Here is an 18,097-nt window from a genome sequence, read left to right as displayed (position 1 = left end):
TAAATTAAATTAAATTAAATCATGATAAATACATTTTCTGTCCATTAATAAAATAAATAAATAAATAAAATAAGTATTCCCTTGTATTATTAATAAAATTAAATAAATTAAATTAAATTAAATTAAATTAAAAATTAATTAAAATTAAAATTAAATAAACTGTGGACATCCATGCAACTCCATCTCTTCAAGTCATGCTGATGTCAAGTTGATGTCAACATTGCCCAAAGTTGTCCAGCAAAATTGCTCAAAAAGTTGTCTCATCAGCCTTGCTAGGCCAAAGAGTTAGTCACTTTGGATAAGAAAATAACCGCTAAACGAAAATAAATGTAACAGTGATGACTATAAATAAGCACATTACATATTATATCAGTGTTATTGGCTCACCTTCATGAATCCCTCACTCTTGAGCTTGTGCATGCTGTTGGCAGCGTTGAGGAGCCTCCTCCTCTGAGAGTGCAGCACAGAGTCCGCCACCTGCCACCAGGTCCGACAGTTGAGCAGCACGGCCAGACCCACCACACTGGCCATGGCGATCAGAACCGCGTTCACCGTCAGGTTCTCTGCGTCCACCTTGAAGATGGCCAGCAGGGTCATGCCTGTGATCAGACAGCCCGACGTCAACACAAAGAGCACGAAGGAGGGGACGCAACATGTCTTCTTCCACTTCTTTCCTGTAAAATAATAATAATAATAATAAACACAGGCTGAGGTTGAATACTAACAGAACAGTCTGAAATGACTTCACATTTGAAGCCACAATTTTTTGGTGTTTAATATAGAGCAATTTAGAGCTGAATTTTTGACAGAACGGGAAAAATAAAACAGAAATTAAACTACTAAATATGATTAATGGATTTCTGTCTATTTCATTCCATTTAAATTCAATAAAATAAAATATAAAATAAAAATTCATTGCATTAATAATAAAATAAAATAAAACTACATTTTCTGTCCACCCCACTGCGTTAATAAAATAAAATACAAATAAATCACTAAATATGATAAATACATTTCTGCCTATTCCACTGCATTAATAATATAATATAATAAAATAAAATAATATATGATAAACAAATTTTCTGTCCATTCCAAAATTAAATTAAATTAAATTCTAAATAAATTTTCTGTCCATTCCATTGCATTAAAATAAAATAAAACAAAATAAAATACTAAATAAGATAAATACATGTTCTGTCCATTCCATTGCATTAATAATAAAATAAAATTAAAATAAATCACTTAATATGAAAAATACATTTTCTGCCCATTCCACTGCATTAATAATACAATAAAATAAAATAAAATAAATATGATAAATACATTTAGTCTATTCCACTGCATTAATAATAAAATAAAAATAAATCACTAAACATGTTAAATACATTTTGTGTCTATTCCACTGCATTAATAATAAAATAAAAATAAATCACTGAATATGACTAATATGTGTTCTGTCTATTCCACTGCATAAATAAAATAAAATAAAATGACAAATACATTAAAATAAAATAAAATGACAAATACATTTTCTGTCCATTCCATTAATAATAAAAAAAAAATAAAAATAAAAAATCAATACATTTTCTGTCCATTCCATTGCATTAATAATAAATAAAATAAAATAAAATACTAAGATTTTACTGTGGACATGGCCATGCAACTCTATTTCTTCAAGTCAGTTTTAAGATTGAGAGTGTTGCTATTGTTAACTAAAGTACTATTAAACTTAATTTTCATTAATTGAAATACACATATACACTGTGATGGCCTGGGATAAAATACTATTCAATATTTTTTTATTAACTGAAATAAAGCTTTAAAAAATAAAAAATAAAATAAGTAGAAAATAGGCTAAAAGGAGCTGAAAGTTCTATAAAAAGCTAAAACTGAAATAAAAATTTAATCAATTTAAAAATTGAAAATTAAAAAAGAAAATGACAAAAATGTAATCAAAAATTTTAGTAAGGACCAAACAAATAACAATAAAATCTAAAAGCTTTTAATAATATTACATTTAAAATTAAAGCTAAACATTTTAAAAGTATAAAAATGTAAAAACTACATCATGCCTAAAATTAAAGCTAAATATTAATAAATATTTTAAAAGTATATAAATGCCTAACAGGACTCTTCCTCATGGTTAAAAAGCATTGAAAAGGAGAGATTTGTGGGTTTCATTGTTGTATACAAATTCAGAAAGGCAAGAATTAAACAAACACATAATAATAAAAACTATTCACAAGCACTGAATATGTTTTTTTAATATTTCTTATATATTATCAAGGTTCATAGTGCATATTTTAGAAACACACCTTGAGTTTCATCATTCTTGAAGACTCTAAAAAGTCTGGTGGCCAAGAAGCCGAACTCTCTCTCACAGGCGTCGGACAGCGTGGCTATCATTTCAGCCATGGACGTCTCCCCTCCCACACTCGACAGACGGTTATAGTCCGTGAACAGAAACCTGGACAGATGGAGAACAAAAAAAGACTGACTGAGAATGAGCATCACACATGTGCGTGTTTCAACAGAATGTGCAGGTAAAGACAATATTCACAGCAGAACATTATGGTGAAGTAGATTACATCTTTATACAGTTTACACCTTTATCTTCATTTATCTTTGCAAAAGAACAAACACCAGTTAAACAGCAGTGTGAAGTAGTTGGGTGTGTTTGGTCATGGCTGCAGTATTCTGAGGGCTCTACCTGACCGGCAGGGCTTTGGTGGTCTGCTCTGGAAGCTCGGGGGGATTGACGAACATGAGTTTGAGAAGAAGCTCCAAGTAGCCGATGTGGCGAGCCAGTCTGGTGCTGAGGACCCAGGCCCATCTCCAGCTCTCTCCCCCTTTTCTTCCACCAAAGTACACCAACACTACAGAACACCATACAAAAGCACAGGAGAGTGAGATGACGCAAGGTCACTTTCTGAAATGAACTGAAGCAGGAGTTCGAGATAAATGTAGAACAGGCAGTTCCTCTCACAATGCATACATGAGATTGTGAAATACACTGCTGCACTCTGGTGGACACATTTATATGTGCAGTTTAGCGCCTCTTGCTAACCAAGACTAAATCCACATAGTGCAAAATGTAATAAGAATCAACAAAACAAAGTCTTAGATGAATAATGGAAAGCAAGGGAAATAATAATAATAATAATTATTATTATTATTATTATTATTATTATTATTATTATTATTAGTAGTAGTAGTAGTAGTAGTAGTAGTAGTAGTAGTAGTAGTAGTAGTAGTAGTAGTAGTAATAGTAATAGTAATAATAATAAAAATAATAATAATTGTATTAATGCTAGTACTGTTTTTGTTATTTGTACTGCTTTTACAATAATACTAACAATAATAGTAATAATACATTTTATTATTGCTAGTACTATATTTATTATTTGCACAGTTTCTGCAATAAAAATAATAATTATGTACATATTATATAACAAAATAATGACAATATTAATTATAGCAATAATAATAATAATAATAATAATAATAATAATAATAATAATAATAATAATAATGTTAAATATAATATTATTATAACTAAATTATAACAAAACAAAATATTATAGCAATAATAATATTAATAATTTTATTATTGCTATAACTGTACTTTATTATCTGCAGTTTTTTCCAATAAAAATAATGTACATTATATAACAAAATAATGACAATTAATTATAGCAATAATAATAAGTATTATTGCTATTACTGTATTTATTTGGTTGATTGTTTTTGCAATAATAATAATAATAGTTAAATTATATTATTATAACTAAATTATAACAAAACTAAATATTAATTATAGCAATAATAATATTAATAATTTTATTATTGCTATAACTGTACTTTATTATCTGCAGTTTTTTGTAATAATAATAATAACAATGATAATGTTATATATTATTATTATTATTATTATTATTAGAAAATAATAAAAATATTATAGCCATAATTATATTGAATTATTATTACTGTTATTATTGCAAAAAAAACTAATAATAAATAATGTTTTATTTATATATAATAATAATAATAATAATAATAATAATAATATTATTATTATTATTATTATTATTAGAAAATAATGAAAACATTATTATAGCAATATTAATAATATTAATAATAATAAATATCTAATATAATTTTTATAATTGCTATTACTGTATTTATTATTTGGTTGTTTTGTAACAATAATAATAATAATGTGATTATTGCTATTACTGTGTTCGTTATTTGCTTGTTTTTGCCATCATAATAATAACAATAATAATAATTTGATTATTGCTATTATTGTATTTATTATTGGCACTGTTTTTGCAATAATAATAATAATAACAATAATAATGTTATATTATTATTACAAAATACTGAAAATATTACAGCAATAAAAATAATAATAAAATTTTATTCCTATTACTGTATTTATTATTTGTACTGTTTTTGCAATAATAATAATAATAATAATAATAATAATAATGTTATATATAATATTACTATAAAATATTTAATAAAATAATGGAAATATAATATTTATATTAGGTATATAATATTATAATATCTTTATTATTGCTACAACTGTATTTATTATTTGACTGTTCATAATAATAATAATAATAATAATAATAATAATGTTTAATGGTAACACTTTCTCACTATTAACTAGTTTTCTATTAGCATGCAGTATTAATTAATACTAAGTATTAATAAGCAGCAAATTAGGAGTTTATCGAGAGAAAACTATTAGTTACTGTATTAGTTGCTTACTGCGATTTGTTTACTATATAATTAGCATGACAGAAAATGTGACAATTTCTCACCAAAGAAGATGTATATTAGGGTGAGGAGGCTGAGGGCCACAGCGATGGCCAGCTTTGTGTCCACAGCGAAGCCAAGGACCAGAGCCACAGATCCACACAGCAGCAGAGTTAAAACCACCACCAACCACGAGAACTGGAACAACGGCTCCACCTGCTGTCCAGCGAATGTCTTCATCTCATCTGAAACAGTCACAATCAGATCTCATTCAGATGGAAAAGATCCAATAAGGCCCTCCAGATTTTGAAAAGTCACTTCTGTCTCATACCCTCCAGTTTCTTAAGCAGAAAGGACTTGCCGCTGCCCCACTGGGCGTAAAGCCCCACACAGATGGGCGGCTGCATGGTGGGCTCACTCAAGATGTCTGCCAGAGCGCTGCTGTACAGGTCATAACCCAGCATGTCTCCGTCACACTCAGAAGGAGACAGGTGCTCTAGGGAGGAATACATTAGAAGTGTTGGAGCCAGACTGTGTGTTACTTTGCAAACAAGGTTTGTTTATAGAAATACTCACTGGCTCCAAATATCTGGGTGAGGATGCTCTTCTGGTGAGTGCAGTCAATGTTGTAAGGCGTCTCTCCCTCTTTGTTGGGCCGGTAGAGCAGACGGCCATCTTTAGGGTTCCTCAAGAGCAGCTCAGCAAGTTTGCGGCTTCGCCCTCGAATGGCGATATGCAGAGCTGTGTCACCTTTCTGAGAAGGTAACATTTCATTTTTAGAGAACTATTAAATGCATTAATATATAAGGGGTATTTCCTCAGAAAACATACCCTTGGTTTCACAGACAAAGCTTAAGCCTACTCCTAGTGTAAAATGTAAGTCTGAGGTGTTTTAACTGAAAGAAACTTAAAATATATCAGTGCCTTTGTTTTGTCTCAAGATGCACACCAGTAATGTTTTTTTTTCTTCTAAGAACGTTTATAAAAATGACTTAAATGTCCTAATTGGACTATGGCCTAATCCTGGCTTAGTCTAAGTCCTGTCTGTGAAACTGGGGCATAGTGTCTTACAAGTATTCATACACCTTATTTTTTTTTTCACGTTTTGTTTTGTTTTTGCTGCCTTATGTTAAACTACTTTTTTCACCACATCATCCTACTCCATACACCACAATGACAAAACAAAAACAGAATTGTAACAACTTACAATTAATAAGTACATTGCATAAGTATTCACTCAGAACTTAACTGAAGCACCCAGCCTCAAGTCTTTTTGGGTATGATGCAACAAGTTTTGCACATCTGCATTTGGAAATTATCTGCCATTCTTCTCGTCACCTTTTCACCTCTCAAGCTCTGTCAGCTTGGATGGGGTCTGGCAGACATTTTCAGGTTTCTCCAGAAATTTTTTATTGGGTTCAAGCCTAGGCTGCGGCTGGGCCACTCAAGACATTCACAGAGTTGTCTATAAACCACTCTTGCATTGCATTGAGCTTTTCTTCTACTCTGACGAATACTTTAGTCAGAGGATTGAGTATTGCCACACCACCATAAAGCCCAGATCGGTGGAGTGTTGCAGTGATGTTCGTCCTTCTGCAAGTTTCTCCAATCTGCATATATGATCATGGAGCTCAACTAGAGTGACCATCATGTTCTTGATCACCACTCAAGCCAAAGCCCTTTTCCCTTAATTGCTCTGTTTGGTCAGGAGGCCAGCTCTAGAAAGAGTCGTAGTTGTTTCAAACTTCTTCCATTAAGGGTAATGGAGACTACATGCTTCTGTGAACCTTCAATCCCGCAGAATTTTTTCTAAACTCTTCCCCAGATGTGTGACTTGATGCAGTCCTGTTTTTGAGCTCTACAGGCAGTTTTTTGACCTCAGGGCTTGGTTTGTGCTCTAATATGCAGTTTCACCTGTTAGACCTTTTATTAAGACATGCGTGCCTTTCCAGATCATACCTATTTAATTGAATTTGCCACATGTTAAAGGTTGTATCAGCGATTTCTAGCCTAAAACATAAAGTGTCAAATTCAGCTGAGCTTTCTTCACGATCCGCTCGCTGCCTGCCCCATAAATTGTCTGTGAAAAAACCGCGTCTCTCTGGTCAGCCTAGGGTCCGAGATATGCCAAAAAAACAATCGGCGCTATCAACTATTCCACAGATAAACAAACCGTGTTCCAACCAATCAGCGTCAGGGGGTTCGTGTTGTGGACTTTCCTACTGGTGCAGGGATGTGAGGGAGGCGGAGCGAAAGTCCACAACACCAAACCCCTGACGCTGATTGGTTGGAACAATGTTTGTTTTTGCTGTGGAAAGGTTGGTAGTGCCGATTGTTTTTTTGGCATATCTCGGACCCTAGGCTGACCAGAGAGACGCGTTTTTTTCACAGACAGTTTATGGGGCAGGCAGCGAGCGGATCGTGATGAAAGATCAGCTGAATTTGACACTTTATGTTTCAGGCTAGAAATCGCTGATACAACCTTTAACTTAATTTGAAGTGTAATAACATCCACAAGCAATGTGAATGCTCCTGAGCTCAATTTCAACTGTTCCAGATAAGGGTATGAATACTTATGCAATGGAACCATTTAATTTTTTTTTTATTTTTAATAAATTTGCAAAGATGTTAAAAACCTGTTTTTTTGCTTTGCTATTATAGTGTATGGAGTGTATATTGATGAGGGGGAAAAAAGTAAAAAAAAAAAAAAAAAAAAGTAAAGTTGTGTAACATAAGGCAGGAACATAAGCAAAACAAGAAAAAAAATGAAGGGGTGTGTTTGCATTAAGCAAATAATAAAGATATGTCAATCAGAATATTATGTGCATGTAAGCATGGTTAGCTTCATAGATTTACCTTGTCCACTGCTGACACTTTGGCACCTTTGTCCAAAAGAAGCTCCACAATTTCCATGTTTCTCATCTTGGTGGCTTTTATGAGGGGAGTCTCTCCATCCTGACACATTAATGCAAAGCACATGTATGTAAACAGTCTTTTCAATTATTACCATCATATGTGACCCTGGACCACAAAACCAGCCATAAGGTTTTTTTTTTTTTAATGAGATTAAAACATCATCTGAAAACTGAATAAATAAACTTTCCATTGATGCATTTGTTAAGTTAGGACAATATTTGGCTGAGATACAACTATTTGAAAATCTGGAACCTGAGGGTGCAAAAAAAGAAAAAATTTTTTTTGAGAAAATCGCCTTTAAAGTTGTCCAAATGAAGTTCTTAGCAATGCATATCACTAATCAAAAATTACATTTTGATATATTTATGGTAGGAAATTTACAAAATATATTTATGTAACATAATCTTTACTTAATATCCTAATGCTTTTTGGCATAAAAGAAAAATGTATAATTTTGACCCATACAATGTATTTTTGGCTACTGCCACAAATACACCCATGTTACTTACGCCTGGTTTTGTGTTCCAGGGTCACATACAGGATTACAAGGCAAAATCCAATAAAATCAGATCTTTACCTTGGTGTAGGCCTCAGTGTCAGGGTTGCATTGCAAAATGTCTCGGACCATGGTTGCGTTGCCTTTTTCCACAGCCCAGTACAGGGCAGTCTTACCATCCTACAATACAGAATAAAAAAAAAAACAGGTGGTCACAGTGACATCTCATTCTTTAATCACATGAGGATTAATAATATGTTTCTAATATGAGGTGAAAAGGGCATCTAAACAAAGAGGCTGTTCTGTAAAGATTAGCATTCGGGACAGTGTGCTGATGGATGAGGGAGACTGAAATGGAGAGCTGGTGGTTTGGTGGAGACGCAGTTACCTGGCCTTTGACATCAATATCAGCATATTTATTAAGCAACGCTCGGACGATCTCCACATGACCTCCTCTGACGGCTCCGATAAGCACAGTATCACCACTCTGAGACACACAAACAGATACAAGATAAATGGGAATTTCAAGAATCCTGAAACACTAACAATCAAGGTTAAATAATCTATGTGAGAAGTCCTACCCGGTCAGGGATGTTGACATATGTGCCTGCATCCAGCAGATCTTGGACAATCTCAGTGTATCCCTCTATAGCTGCAATCATCAGCGCAGTGTTGCCATCTTTATCAGTCATATTCATGTTAGGGTTTCTCTTAAGGAGCTCCTTCACCACCTCAGTGAAACCACCTCGTACAGCCACTATGAGCGCAGTCATCGAATTCTGCAGGAGACAGAATATTATTTTGTAACAAGCAGTCTTCATGTATTTAGTGCTTCTGAAAAATCGGAATTTTGACAAAGCTTTTCAAATCTAAAAAACACAATAATTTAAAACAAAGTACCGCCCCCTCCTGGTCCACATTGGCGCCATTCTCCAGCAGATGCATCACACAGTCATAATGGCCCTTCCTGGCGGCCCAGATCAGAGGTGTGGTGCCATACTGACAATGACAGAAGAAAACTGCAGTTTAATGACTAAAGTCTCTGTCGCTATTCATTCAATTAATCACGAATGTGGTGCTTCATTCATTCACAAGGTAGAACTTTTTTTTACAGTTCTGTTTCACATGTACATACTATTGTATTTAGGGCTGTTTTAATTCGAGTACTTGGTTTAAAAAAAAAATCCTCGATTGCGTGTGTCGAATAACCAGCAAAATATCGGAAGTGGCCCATTCCATGGACGAGAATCAACAAAACGCATTATTAGACCGTTTTACACTGCTGCATAATATATTAAACCATATAATAAATATAATAAAGTAAATTCTCAACCGCTACAATTCAATTAAATAAATCTATGCAATGCAGTTTTAATTTATGAGCTTTAATTATTTACATCAGTGTAGGTTATGTACGTGCATCTCAGAGTGCCTCCGTTCACAATAAATGCTGCTCCACACAACCAGTTACCATTTACAGTACATGTGTGGAGCGTCTCAAACTCCATCGCTGCATATTGTTGTGTTTGGGTTTATTATTATAACGTTCATCTGGGTAAGCAACATGTGCCATTTTATCAGATTTGTAAGGTGAATCATTTACAAACCCAGGAGAATACATCAATATCTTTGTCAACATGCTAACTGTTCATCACAATTTCAAAATAAATGCTTAAACCCTAACTCTGAGTTTACACGTTTTAATGTCCACATATTTAAGAAACTACAGTGGCTGTAGTAATTCTGTCGTAAAGAAATGGCCAAATATTTAAGATTAAGTGGAAATTTGAATTAAATGTTGGTTAGGCAATATTAAACAAGGATTAGATCATGCAGTGAAGTGTAAAAAAATCGTCAGGCCGTTGGCGCCCTCTGCAAGCAATTGTTATAATGTGTAATGTATGTTAGCTCTATCGTTTATAATACATTATGTATTTTAACAGTTTTGTTTGTTAAAACCATATGATAACTTGCTTTTGATAGTTTATTTAAACTAATTAGACCTAGCTAGGGCTGAATCAATGCCTCGATTCTGTTCGAGTATTCGGTTTTAAAAAATCCTTGATTGCATTTTGCCCGTGTCGAGTAATCGGCAAACTACCGGAAGTGGTGCATCCCACATATTAAACCATTTAAAAATCATAATAAAACATAATGCTATTAAGAACAAACGCTATGATTCAATTAAGTAGATATATGCAATGCAGGTTTAATATATGTGCTTTAATTGTTTACCTGCGTGTAGGTAAAGTATGTGCATCTTTGAGCGTCTCTGTTTACAATAAATGCTGCTCCACACAAACAGTTATCATTTACATGTGTGGAGCGTCTCAAACTTTTTCAGCAGTTCTGGGAATGCAATGTGCACCATATTATCAGTTTTGTAAGGCAAGTAATTTACAAACCTATGCAAACAAGGTTATAAATCTTCCTCAATATGCTAACTGTTCATCACGATTTCAAAATAAAAGTTTCAACCTTCGCTCTGAGTTTATACATTTAGATGTCAGTAAGTGTAAAAACAATCTAGACTCATTCGTTATAATGCGTAATATAGGTCTATTTTTATTACCACAAAAAAATAACATAAAATTATCCGAATACTCGATTAATCGTCAGAATAATCGATCGATTACTCAATTACCAGCCCTAATTGTACTGTTATTGTAATTACAAAAACTGGGTAATAACTAACTAACCTAACCTTAACCATATAGTTACCTTATATTATTCAGTACTTTCTTAGTTAAGTACACTGTAAATACAGACACTATTATCAATGCTGAAAACAGTTCACTGTACTGCTCAATGTTTTTGTGGGAACTTTTTCTATATGATTCTTAGATTTCTTAGAAAGTCCAAAAGCACAGGATTCAGTCGAAATAATAATTTTTTATAACATATATATCTTTACTCTCACTTTTTATCATTTTAATGCAATGTGTTCATGGAGAATAATAAAAAAATAATAATGAAATAGTACTGGCCCAAACTTTTGAATGGTGTATTTGAGTGTATATTATTTCTTGGTGTCATGTGGAAACTGTTGACTCAGGCTTTTTTAGTTCACTATCAGTGTTTACAAATCTAGTGAAAGCTCAGCGTTCGTTGAGATGGGAGTGATAAGGCACCTTGTCAGAGCAGTTGACTTTGGCTCCATGTTGAAGCAGCTGCTGAACGATCTCCGCATGGCCTCTTCCTGCCGCCCATATGACGGGGTAAACACTGTACTACTGGGACAGACACAAATCAATCACACACCACAGAAAACACTCAAACCTAGAGATGAAATCTCATACAGGGCCACATTTTCACCCACACCTAATGAACAATAAACGCTTGTACAGAGAACAGATAAAGGCTTTGCGGACCTGTCCGGTGATGTTCGGGTTCGCGCCCTTCTCCAGCAGTAGACGTGCCACCTCCACACGACCCTTATAAGCGGCCCACATGAGCGCGCTCCAGCCCCCCTGCACATAAACATACCAAGGTCGTTATATTTCCATGTGACGGTCCTTAAGAATAATCTGACGGTCACAGGACTGTGGATAAACACATTTTCCCTGAGTCAGGGAGTGACTCAAACTATCGGCCGTCTCTCATCTTCCTTATTTGTTATTATAAGCTTTAGCTGCTACCCAGACGGCATTTATGGGCAACACATACACGTTCAGACATTCCATTTTCAATGCTTAAATGTGCTTATGATACTTAAAAATCTAGATGGGCAGCTCACAGCTGTCATAGAGTACACATGACCACAGCATGACACCATATATCCAGGAACTACACACAGAACTGCTGATCTTAAAAACAGAGTGTCATGTATCACATGTTCCAGTAAGGTAGAAATTAAATGAACCCAGATGGGATGGCCGAGGATATATGGTTTCAAGCCTAGAGCTTTGAATTTAATATTTAGCCTGAATAATTATTTTGAAAACTGTTCCAACAAATTTACAACTTAAATAATATTAATATAGTAACACACAAATAAAACATATTTTCTTGGTAAATTCTGATAAATCATATATGTCAACTGAATTTGACAAAAGTATTACATAGTGATATATTTAAATATTTATATAATTATTATTATTATAAATTTGCCACCTAATTAAAATTAAATATGATCTAATTAATTTGACATGATTAACAAATGTTAACATAAATATAAACATATATTTGTTTTTATGGTTAAATTGATAAATTAATTTGGAATGTTAACAATTTTATATAAACACACACACACACACACACACACACACACACACACACACACAATCAGCCAAAAGTTTTTGAACAGTAAAGATTTAAATGTTTTTTTAAAGAAATCTCTCACCAAGCCTGCATTTATTTGATCCAAAGTACAGCAAAAACAGTAAAATGTTGAAAGATTTTTACTATTTAAAATAACCGTTTACAATCTATATAATCTGTTCTATAACTCATTATAGAAATAATACTTTTCTTCAGCAAGGAAATTGATCAAATGTGATGACAAATAATGTTACATATAATGTTACAAAAGATTTCTATTTCAGATAAATGCTATTCTTTCTGAACTTTCTATTCATCAAAGAAACCTGAAAAAATGTATACTCGACTGTTTTCAACATAATAATAATAATAATAAATGGTTTTGAGCAGCAAATCAGAATATTAGAATTATTTCTGATGCATAATGTGATATTATTTGACTAATATAGTCAAATAGAAAACAGTTGTTCTAAATAGTAAAAATATTTCCAATATTTGACACTTTTTGCTGTACTTTGGATCAAATAAATACAGGCTTGGTGAGCAGAAGAAATCTTACTGTTCAAAAACTTTTGACTGGTAGTGTTTAACTGGTTGACTGTCTTGGTTTTAATACACAAACACACTTGAAAACAGAAAATTAAATACCTAAAATAATTTTCAAGGCAGTAAAGAAAAACTTTCCATCATCCACAATGATAAATTCAAGAACGACTGTTGATTTACGCATAACTACCTGCTGTTAAGACAGCTCTTGTTTTTAACTTGTGTCTTACCATGTCGCGATGCTCCACATTGGCATTGTTCTCCAGGAGCTCCTTCACCACTTCAGTGTGTCCCTCTTTAGCAGCTGAAATCAGTGCTGTCCAGCAATCCTGAGACAAGTGGAAAATAAACCCTTGTTTAATTACATGAACATCATCATCATCCTCCTAGGAAAAGCTAAAGATCTTGTGCTTAGATGTTGTTTATGGAGTTTCAGATCATACCAGCTGGTCATACCAAGTGGTCATAGTGAAGGTTCTTCAACTGTCCCCAGAAAGTTTATATACTATACTATACTATGTAGCTGCTGGTGTGAAAAGCTAGAAGTGTTTGTGCCTGTAAACATCGTCATCTAGTCATTTACAAAATGACAGTACAGGGTACCAATTATTTCGATTCTACGCCCCACCCACACCTATGAAATCATACCTCTGGCTGAAGAACTACAGTCTACCAAAGCAGAGAGTACTACAAACATCATTAAAAAAAAGAAATTAAGGTTTTTAAAAAGGAAAACTCTCCAGGATTTTCCTCCATATAGTGGACTTCAATGGGGATCAACAAGGTGAAGGTCCAAATTGCAGTTTCAATGCAAATTTAAAGGGCTCTACAAAACTTTCTCCTTCAACTTCGAAATTGTCCAACATCATTTTTTGTAAAGGGTGTTTGACTTTTTGCACGTTCACTTTGTAAACTCTGGGTCGACACTTCTGCATCTCATGTGACCTTTCAATGACTACATAATGTGTGAAGTCAAGTTAGTTACTTAAAGGGGTCATCGGATGCAAAACTCACTTTTACATGTTGTTTGAACATTAATGTGTGTAGGCAGTTTGTGTACACAACCACCCTACAATGATAAAAATCCACCTAGTGGTATTTTTTTTCATCTTTAAATGTAATACCCCCTTTTTAAAACCAGGTCATTCTCAGCTTCTTGTCGGTGTGTCGGCCACTTCCACGATAGTTGACTTACCGAGCTGAAACAGTCCAACTCCGATCGCCACTGTGTGGACTCAGGTGCAGGGGAAGACAAGAATGTCTCCAATTGAGACATTAAGGTTTTTGTTTTTTTGTTGGATGTAATAATGAACATAGCAGTCATCATTTACTCCCGACATCTCAGCCACCGAAGATGCAGAGGATTAGCGTTACTTTTGTTTTTGAAAGGAAAGCGCTGATCCCAATCTACATATGCGTCTATGTTCGAGCAAATTGTTTATGATGCAGCTTCACCCACAGCAGAAGTGAGTTTTTATGCATCTTTGCAAATGGCCTTTCTTAATAACGTGCTAGTTAGCAAGTTTCGCAGCTAAACGCAGCTAAAGTAAACATTACGGCTGGTCATCCCATGTCAGAGAAGGGCGGGGCAAGCAGAGCTCATTAGCATTTAAAGGAACATGCAACAGAATAGCTCGCTATTAAAAGGGCTGATTTTGACCAGGTAAAAAGAGTGTTTCTTATGGTGTGTTCACACAAGTTGCGAATGACGCGTTAAGCATGAGTGATTTACATGTTAAGTCAGTGCAAACGCGATAGACCTCCAAGCGGCACGAATAAAGCAATTTGCGCGAATTGAGCGTTTCGGGCATTTCGGGCGTTTGAAGTGTGTAGCGCGTGATTCGTGCAAAATTGAAAAATCTGAACTTTGGCGAATATTCGTGCTGCGTTAGCTTGCTCTAGTAGTGACGGAGGCAGAAATCTGAAACAACAATGGAGGACAAAATCATCATCTCTGTATGTGGATACTTGGAGCTGTACCATTCATCTTTGTACTTTCATATAAACAGGAAGAAAAAGGATCTTGCTTGGAAGAAAGTGAGCGAGGAGGTCGGACAATCTGGTAAGTGGTAAAAAACTCTGTTTACTCAATTTGAGCAATAAATATACATATTGAGACTACAAGCTAGCTAAAGCCAGCAAATTGAGCTTATTCGCCGTATTTTACAACTACTTTCCTGCTGACGAGTGGCAGAAGCCACTCCCATGACGCAAATTTGCGTCTGCTGTGAAATGAATTTCACGCATGAATGAAGCAAATTTCACATGCAAATGAAGCGTGTAAACTCAAAATGTTCAAGCGTCCAACTACACGCGAATAGCGTGATTTATTCGCACAAGTCGCGTCTGGTGTGAATGCACCATTACACTACCATTGAGAAATTCTAACCAAAGTATGTTATAGACTTCTCATTAAGACCCTAAAGAATCATATAAACTTGTGGAAAATGGGCATCCAATGACCCCTTTAAAAAGCTTATTATTTTTCACTAGATAAAAACATTATTCCTCAGCTGGGATTGTTTAGAGTCTTTTGAAGCTGCACTGAAACTGCAATTTGGACCTTCAACCTGCTGATTCCCATTTAAGTCCACTATATGGAGAAAAATCCTGGAATGTTTTAATCCAAAAACCTTAATTTCTTTTCGACTGAAGAAAGAAAGACATGAACATCTTGGATGACATGGGGGTGAGTAAATTACCAGGAAATTTTACTTCTGGAGTGAACTAATCCTTTAAGCTGATTAAAGTTTGACTCACAATCACTGCTTTGTGAAAATCATACCATCCTGTTTTAAAAACTAGTGCGAGTTTTTGCAGCATGATAACATTTTAGATTAGGACATGTTGTGATGTTCTGGCTGCACTTGTTTTGAAGAAGTACTCACAATATCATCCAAGTTGACGTTTGCTCCCCTTCGGATGAGTTCCTGCACGATCTCTAGACTGCCTTGCTCTGAGGCCAACATGAGAGCCGTCTGGCCGCTCTACAGCAGAAGACAATGACTTAATACAAATCAGACATGGGGAAGCAAATACAAAATAAATTTTCAGAGTAAGTTTCATTCTAATGTTTATGTACCACAAGTGAGGCATGCTCTCAGTTACCACGGATAATAGTTGAAACTCGTTCCTCATTGTGTATAAAGGAATGAGAAACATATTTACAGTAAACACACTGTTAACATAGTTTAACCATAATTCTTAACAGAATAGTGGTGCGACAGAACTGACCTAACAACACAAACTCTTTTTGTAATGTTCAAACATCAAATCTTCTAACTCAAACCAGTTAAAACAACTATATTTAGTTGCTTTCCAAAGTACAGCAAAAAACAGTAAAATTGTGAAATAATTTTACTATTTAAAATAACTGTTTTCTATTTGAATACTCCAGTCTTCAGTGTCACATGATCCTTCAAAAATTATTCTAATATGCTGATTTGCTGTTCAAGAAATTTTATCATCATTATTATTATCAATATTTAAATAATAAATCAATATTTAAATTTTGATGAATAGAAAGATCCAAAAATCAGCATTTACCTGAAATAAAACACTTTTGCAACATTATGCACTATACCACTGAAAAGCTTGGAAATTATAGAAATTAACACTTTTATTTAGAAAGGATGCTTTAAATTGATCGTAAATAATAAGACATTTTTAATCTTACAAAAGGTTTCTACTTTAGATAAATGTTGTTCTTTTTAACATTTCTGTTGGATCATGTGACAAAGTAGTGAATTCAGCTTTAAAATCACAGAAACAAATTACAGTTTAAAATATATTCAAATAGAAAACAGTTATTTTAACACATTTTAAATACATTTGAAATTTTACTTTAGCTCTTTTTAAATTTTAAATAAGCTAAAATATAAAATAATCACTTTCTCTTTTATATACTTTAATAAGTACAGGTCAGAATAAGTATGTTGTTTCATTTTTACACAAATATATATATTTTATGCTAAATAACAATGAATGATGATTTTATCCATATTTTGACCTTTTATTTATTTGTAACATTAAAGTAGAAATTTGTATTAATTTACTTGCATCTAATATGTTATATATAAAGGAAATCACTTTCGTAAATTTTATTTTATATACACTGCCATTCAAAAGTTTGGGCTCAGAAAGATTTTTTTTTTATTATTTAAATTAAAAATATAGAAAAAAATAATATTATGAAATATTATTGACATTTAAAATAAGTTTTCTAGTTGAATATACTTTAAAATATTATTTGTTTTTGAGATGCAAAGCTGAATTTTCATCAAAATCAGTGTTGGAAACAATATTTTTTTTGGAATGTGTGATTCTTTGATGAATAAAAGGTTAAAAAGAACAGCATTTATTCAAAATAGAAATCTTTTCTAACAATATTTGACTATACTACCACTTTAACACATCCTTGCTGAATAAAAGTATTAATTTCTTTCAAATTAAATTCACATTTACTGACTTGAACGGTACTGTATATTGTCAGAAAAATTTTCAGTTTCAAATAAATGCTGTTCTTTTAACATTTTATTCATCAGAATCCTGAAAAAAAGTATCACAGGTTCCAAAAAAATATTAAGCAGCACAACTGTTTCCAACATTGATAATAAATCAGCATATTTGTATGATTTCTGAATGATCATGTGACAATGAAGACTGCAGTAATTTTGCTGAAAATTGAAAATTAGCTTTGCTTTGCAGGAATAAATTCTATTTTAAAATATATTGAAACAACTATTTTAATAGGCAATAATGTTTCACAATAGTACTGTTTTTTTCTGTATTTTTAAATCTAATAAAATCAGCCTTGATGAGCAAAAAAAAAAAAAAAAAAAAATTTAAAACATTAAAATCGTACTGATCCCAAACTTTTGAATGTCAATGTATATTACATAAATATTTAATACATTTTAAAATCGCCATTGTTTTTACAGAAAATTAATTACGTTTTCCTCTCAAATCATGCCTACACAAAGCCCGGTATGAGTGTCTACTTGTGTTTGAATTCACTCATTTTCATCATTTCATATTAAATTCACTTCATTAAATTTAATTTATTTACTACATAATGTATGATAAATGAGCAAATAAGTGAGTGGTTTTGGA

General features: G+C 33.1%; 1 protein-coding gene across 2 annotated transcripts in view; it reads right to left on the bottom strand.

The window, feature by feature from the left end:
* kidins220a (kinase D-interacting substrate 220a) overlaps nucleotides 1–18,097 on the bottom strand; it is an 83,557-nt gene that overhangs the window by 64,434 nt on the left and 1,026 nt on the right. For both annotated transcript variants that reach the window (XM_073826723.1, XM_073826724.1), the window contains exons 2-16: nucleotides 15,874–15,972; nucleotides 13,216–13,314; nucleotides 11,551–11,649; nucleotides 11,311–11,409; nucleotides 9,080–9,178; nucleotides 8,761–8,958; nucleotides 8,568–8,666; nucleotides 8,261–8,359; nucleotides 7,624–7,722; nucleotides 5,344–5,521; nucleotides 5,099–5,263; nucleotides 4,833–5,012; nucleotides 2,711–2,876; nucleotides 2,316–2,467; nucleotides 388–674 (exon numbers count right to left, since the gene is read on the bottom strand). In XM_073826723.1, the coding sequence (XP_073682824.1) occupies nucleotides 388–674; nucleotides 2,316–2,467; nucleotides 2,711–2,876; nucleotides 4,833–5,012; nucleotides 5,099–5,263; nucleotides 5,344–5,521; nucleotides 7,624–7,722; nucleotides 8,261–8,359; nucleotides 8,568–8,666; nucleotides 8,761–8,958; nucleotides 9,080–9,178; nucleotides 11,311–11,409; nucleotides 11,551–11,649; nucleotides 13,216–13,314; nucleotides 15,874–15,972 (2,118 nt within the window). The remainder of the gene's footprint in view (nucleotides 1–387; nucleotides 675–2,315; nucleotides 2,468–2,710; nucleotides 2,877–4,832; nucleotides 5,013–5,098; nucleotides 5,264–5,343; nucleotides 5,522–7,623; nucleotides 7,723–8,260; nucleotides 8,360–8,567; nucleotides 8,667–8,760; nucleotides 8,959–9,079; nucleotides 9,179–11,310; nucleotides 11,410–11,550; nucleotides 11,650–13,215; nucleotides 13,315–15,873; nucleotides 15,973–18,097) is intronic.

This window comes from Garra rufa, chromosome 21 (assembly GCF_049309525.1).
Source record: "Garra rufa chromosome 21, GarRuf1.0, whole genome shotgun sequence".
NCBI classification, from domain to species: Eukaryota; Metazoa; Chordata; class Actinopteri; order Cypriniformes; family Cyprinidae; genus Garra; species Garra rufa.
The sequence above is the reverse complement of the archived record's forward strand: the minus strand, read 5'-3'. Positions and strand labels throughout refer to the sequence as shown.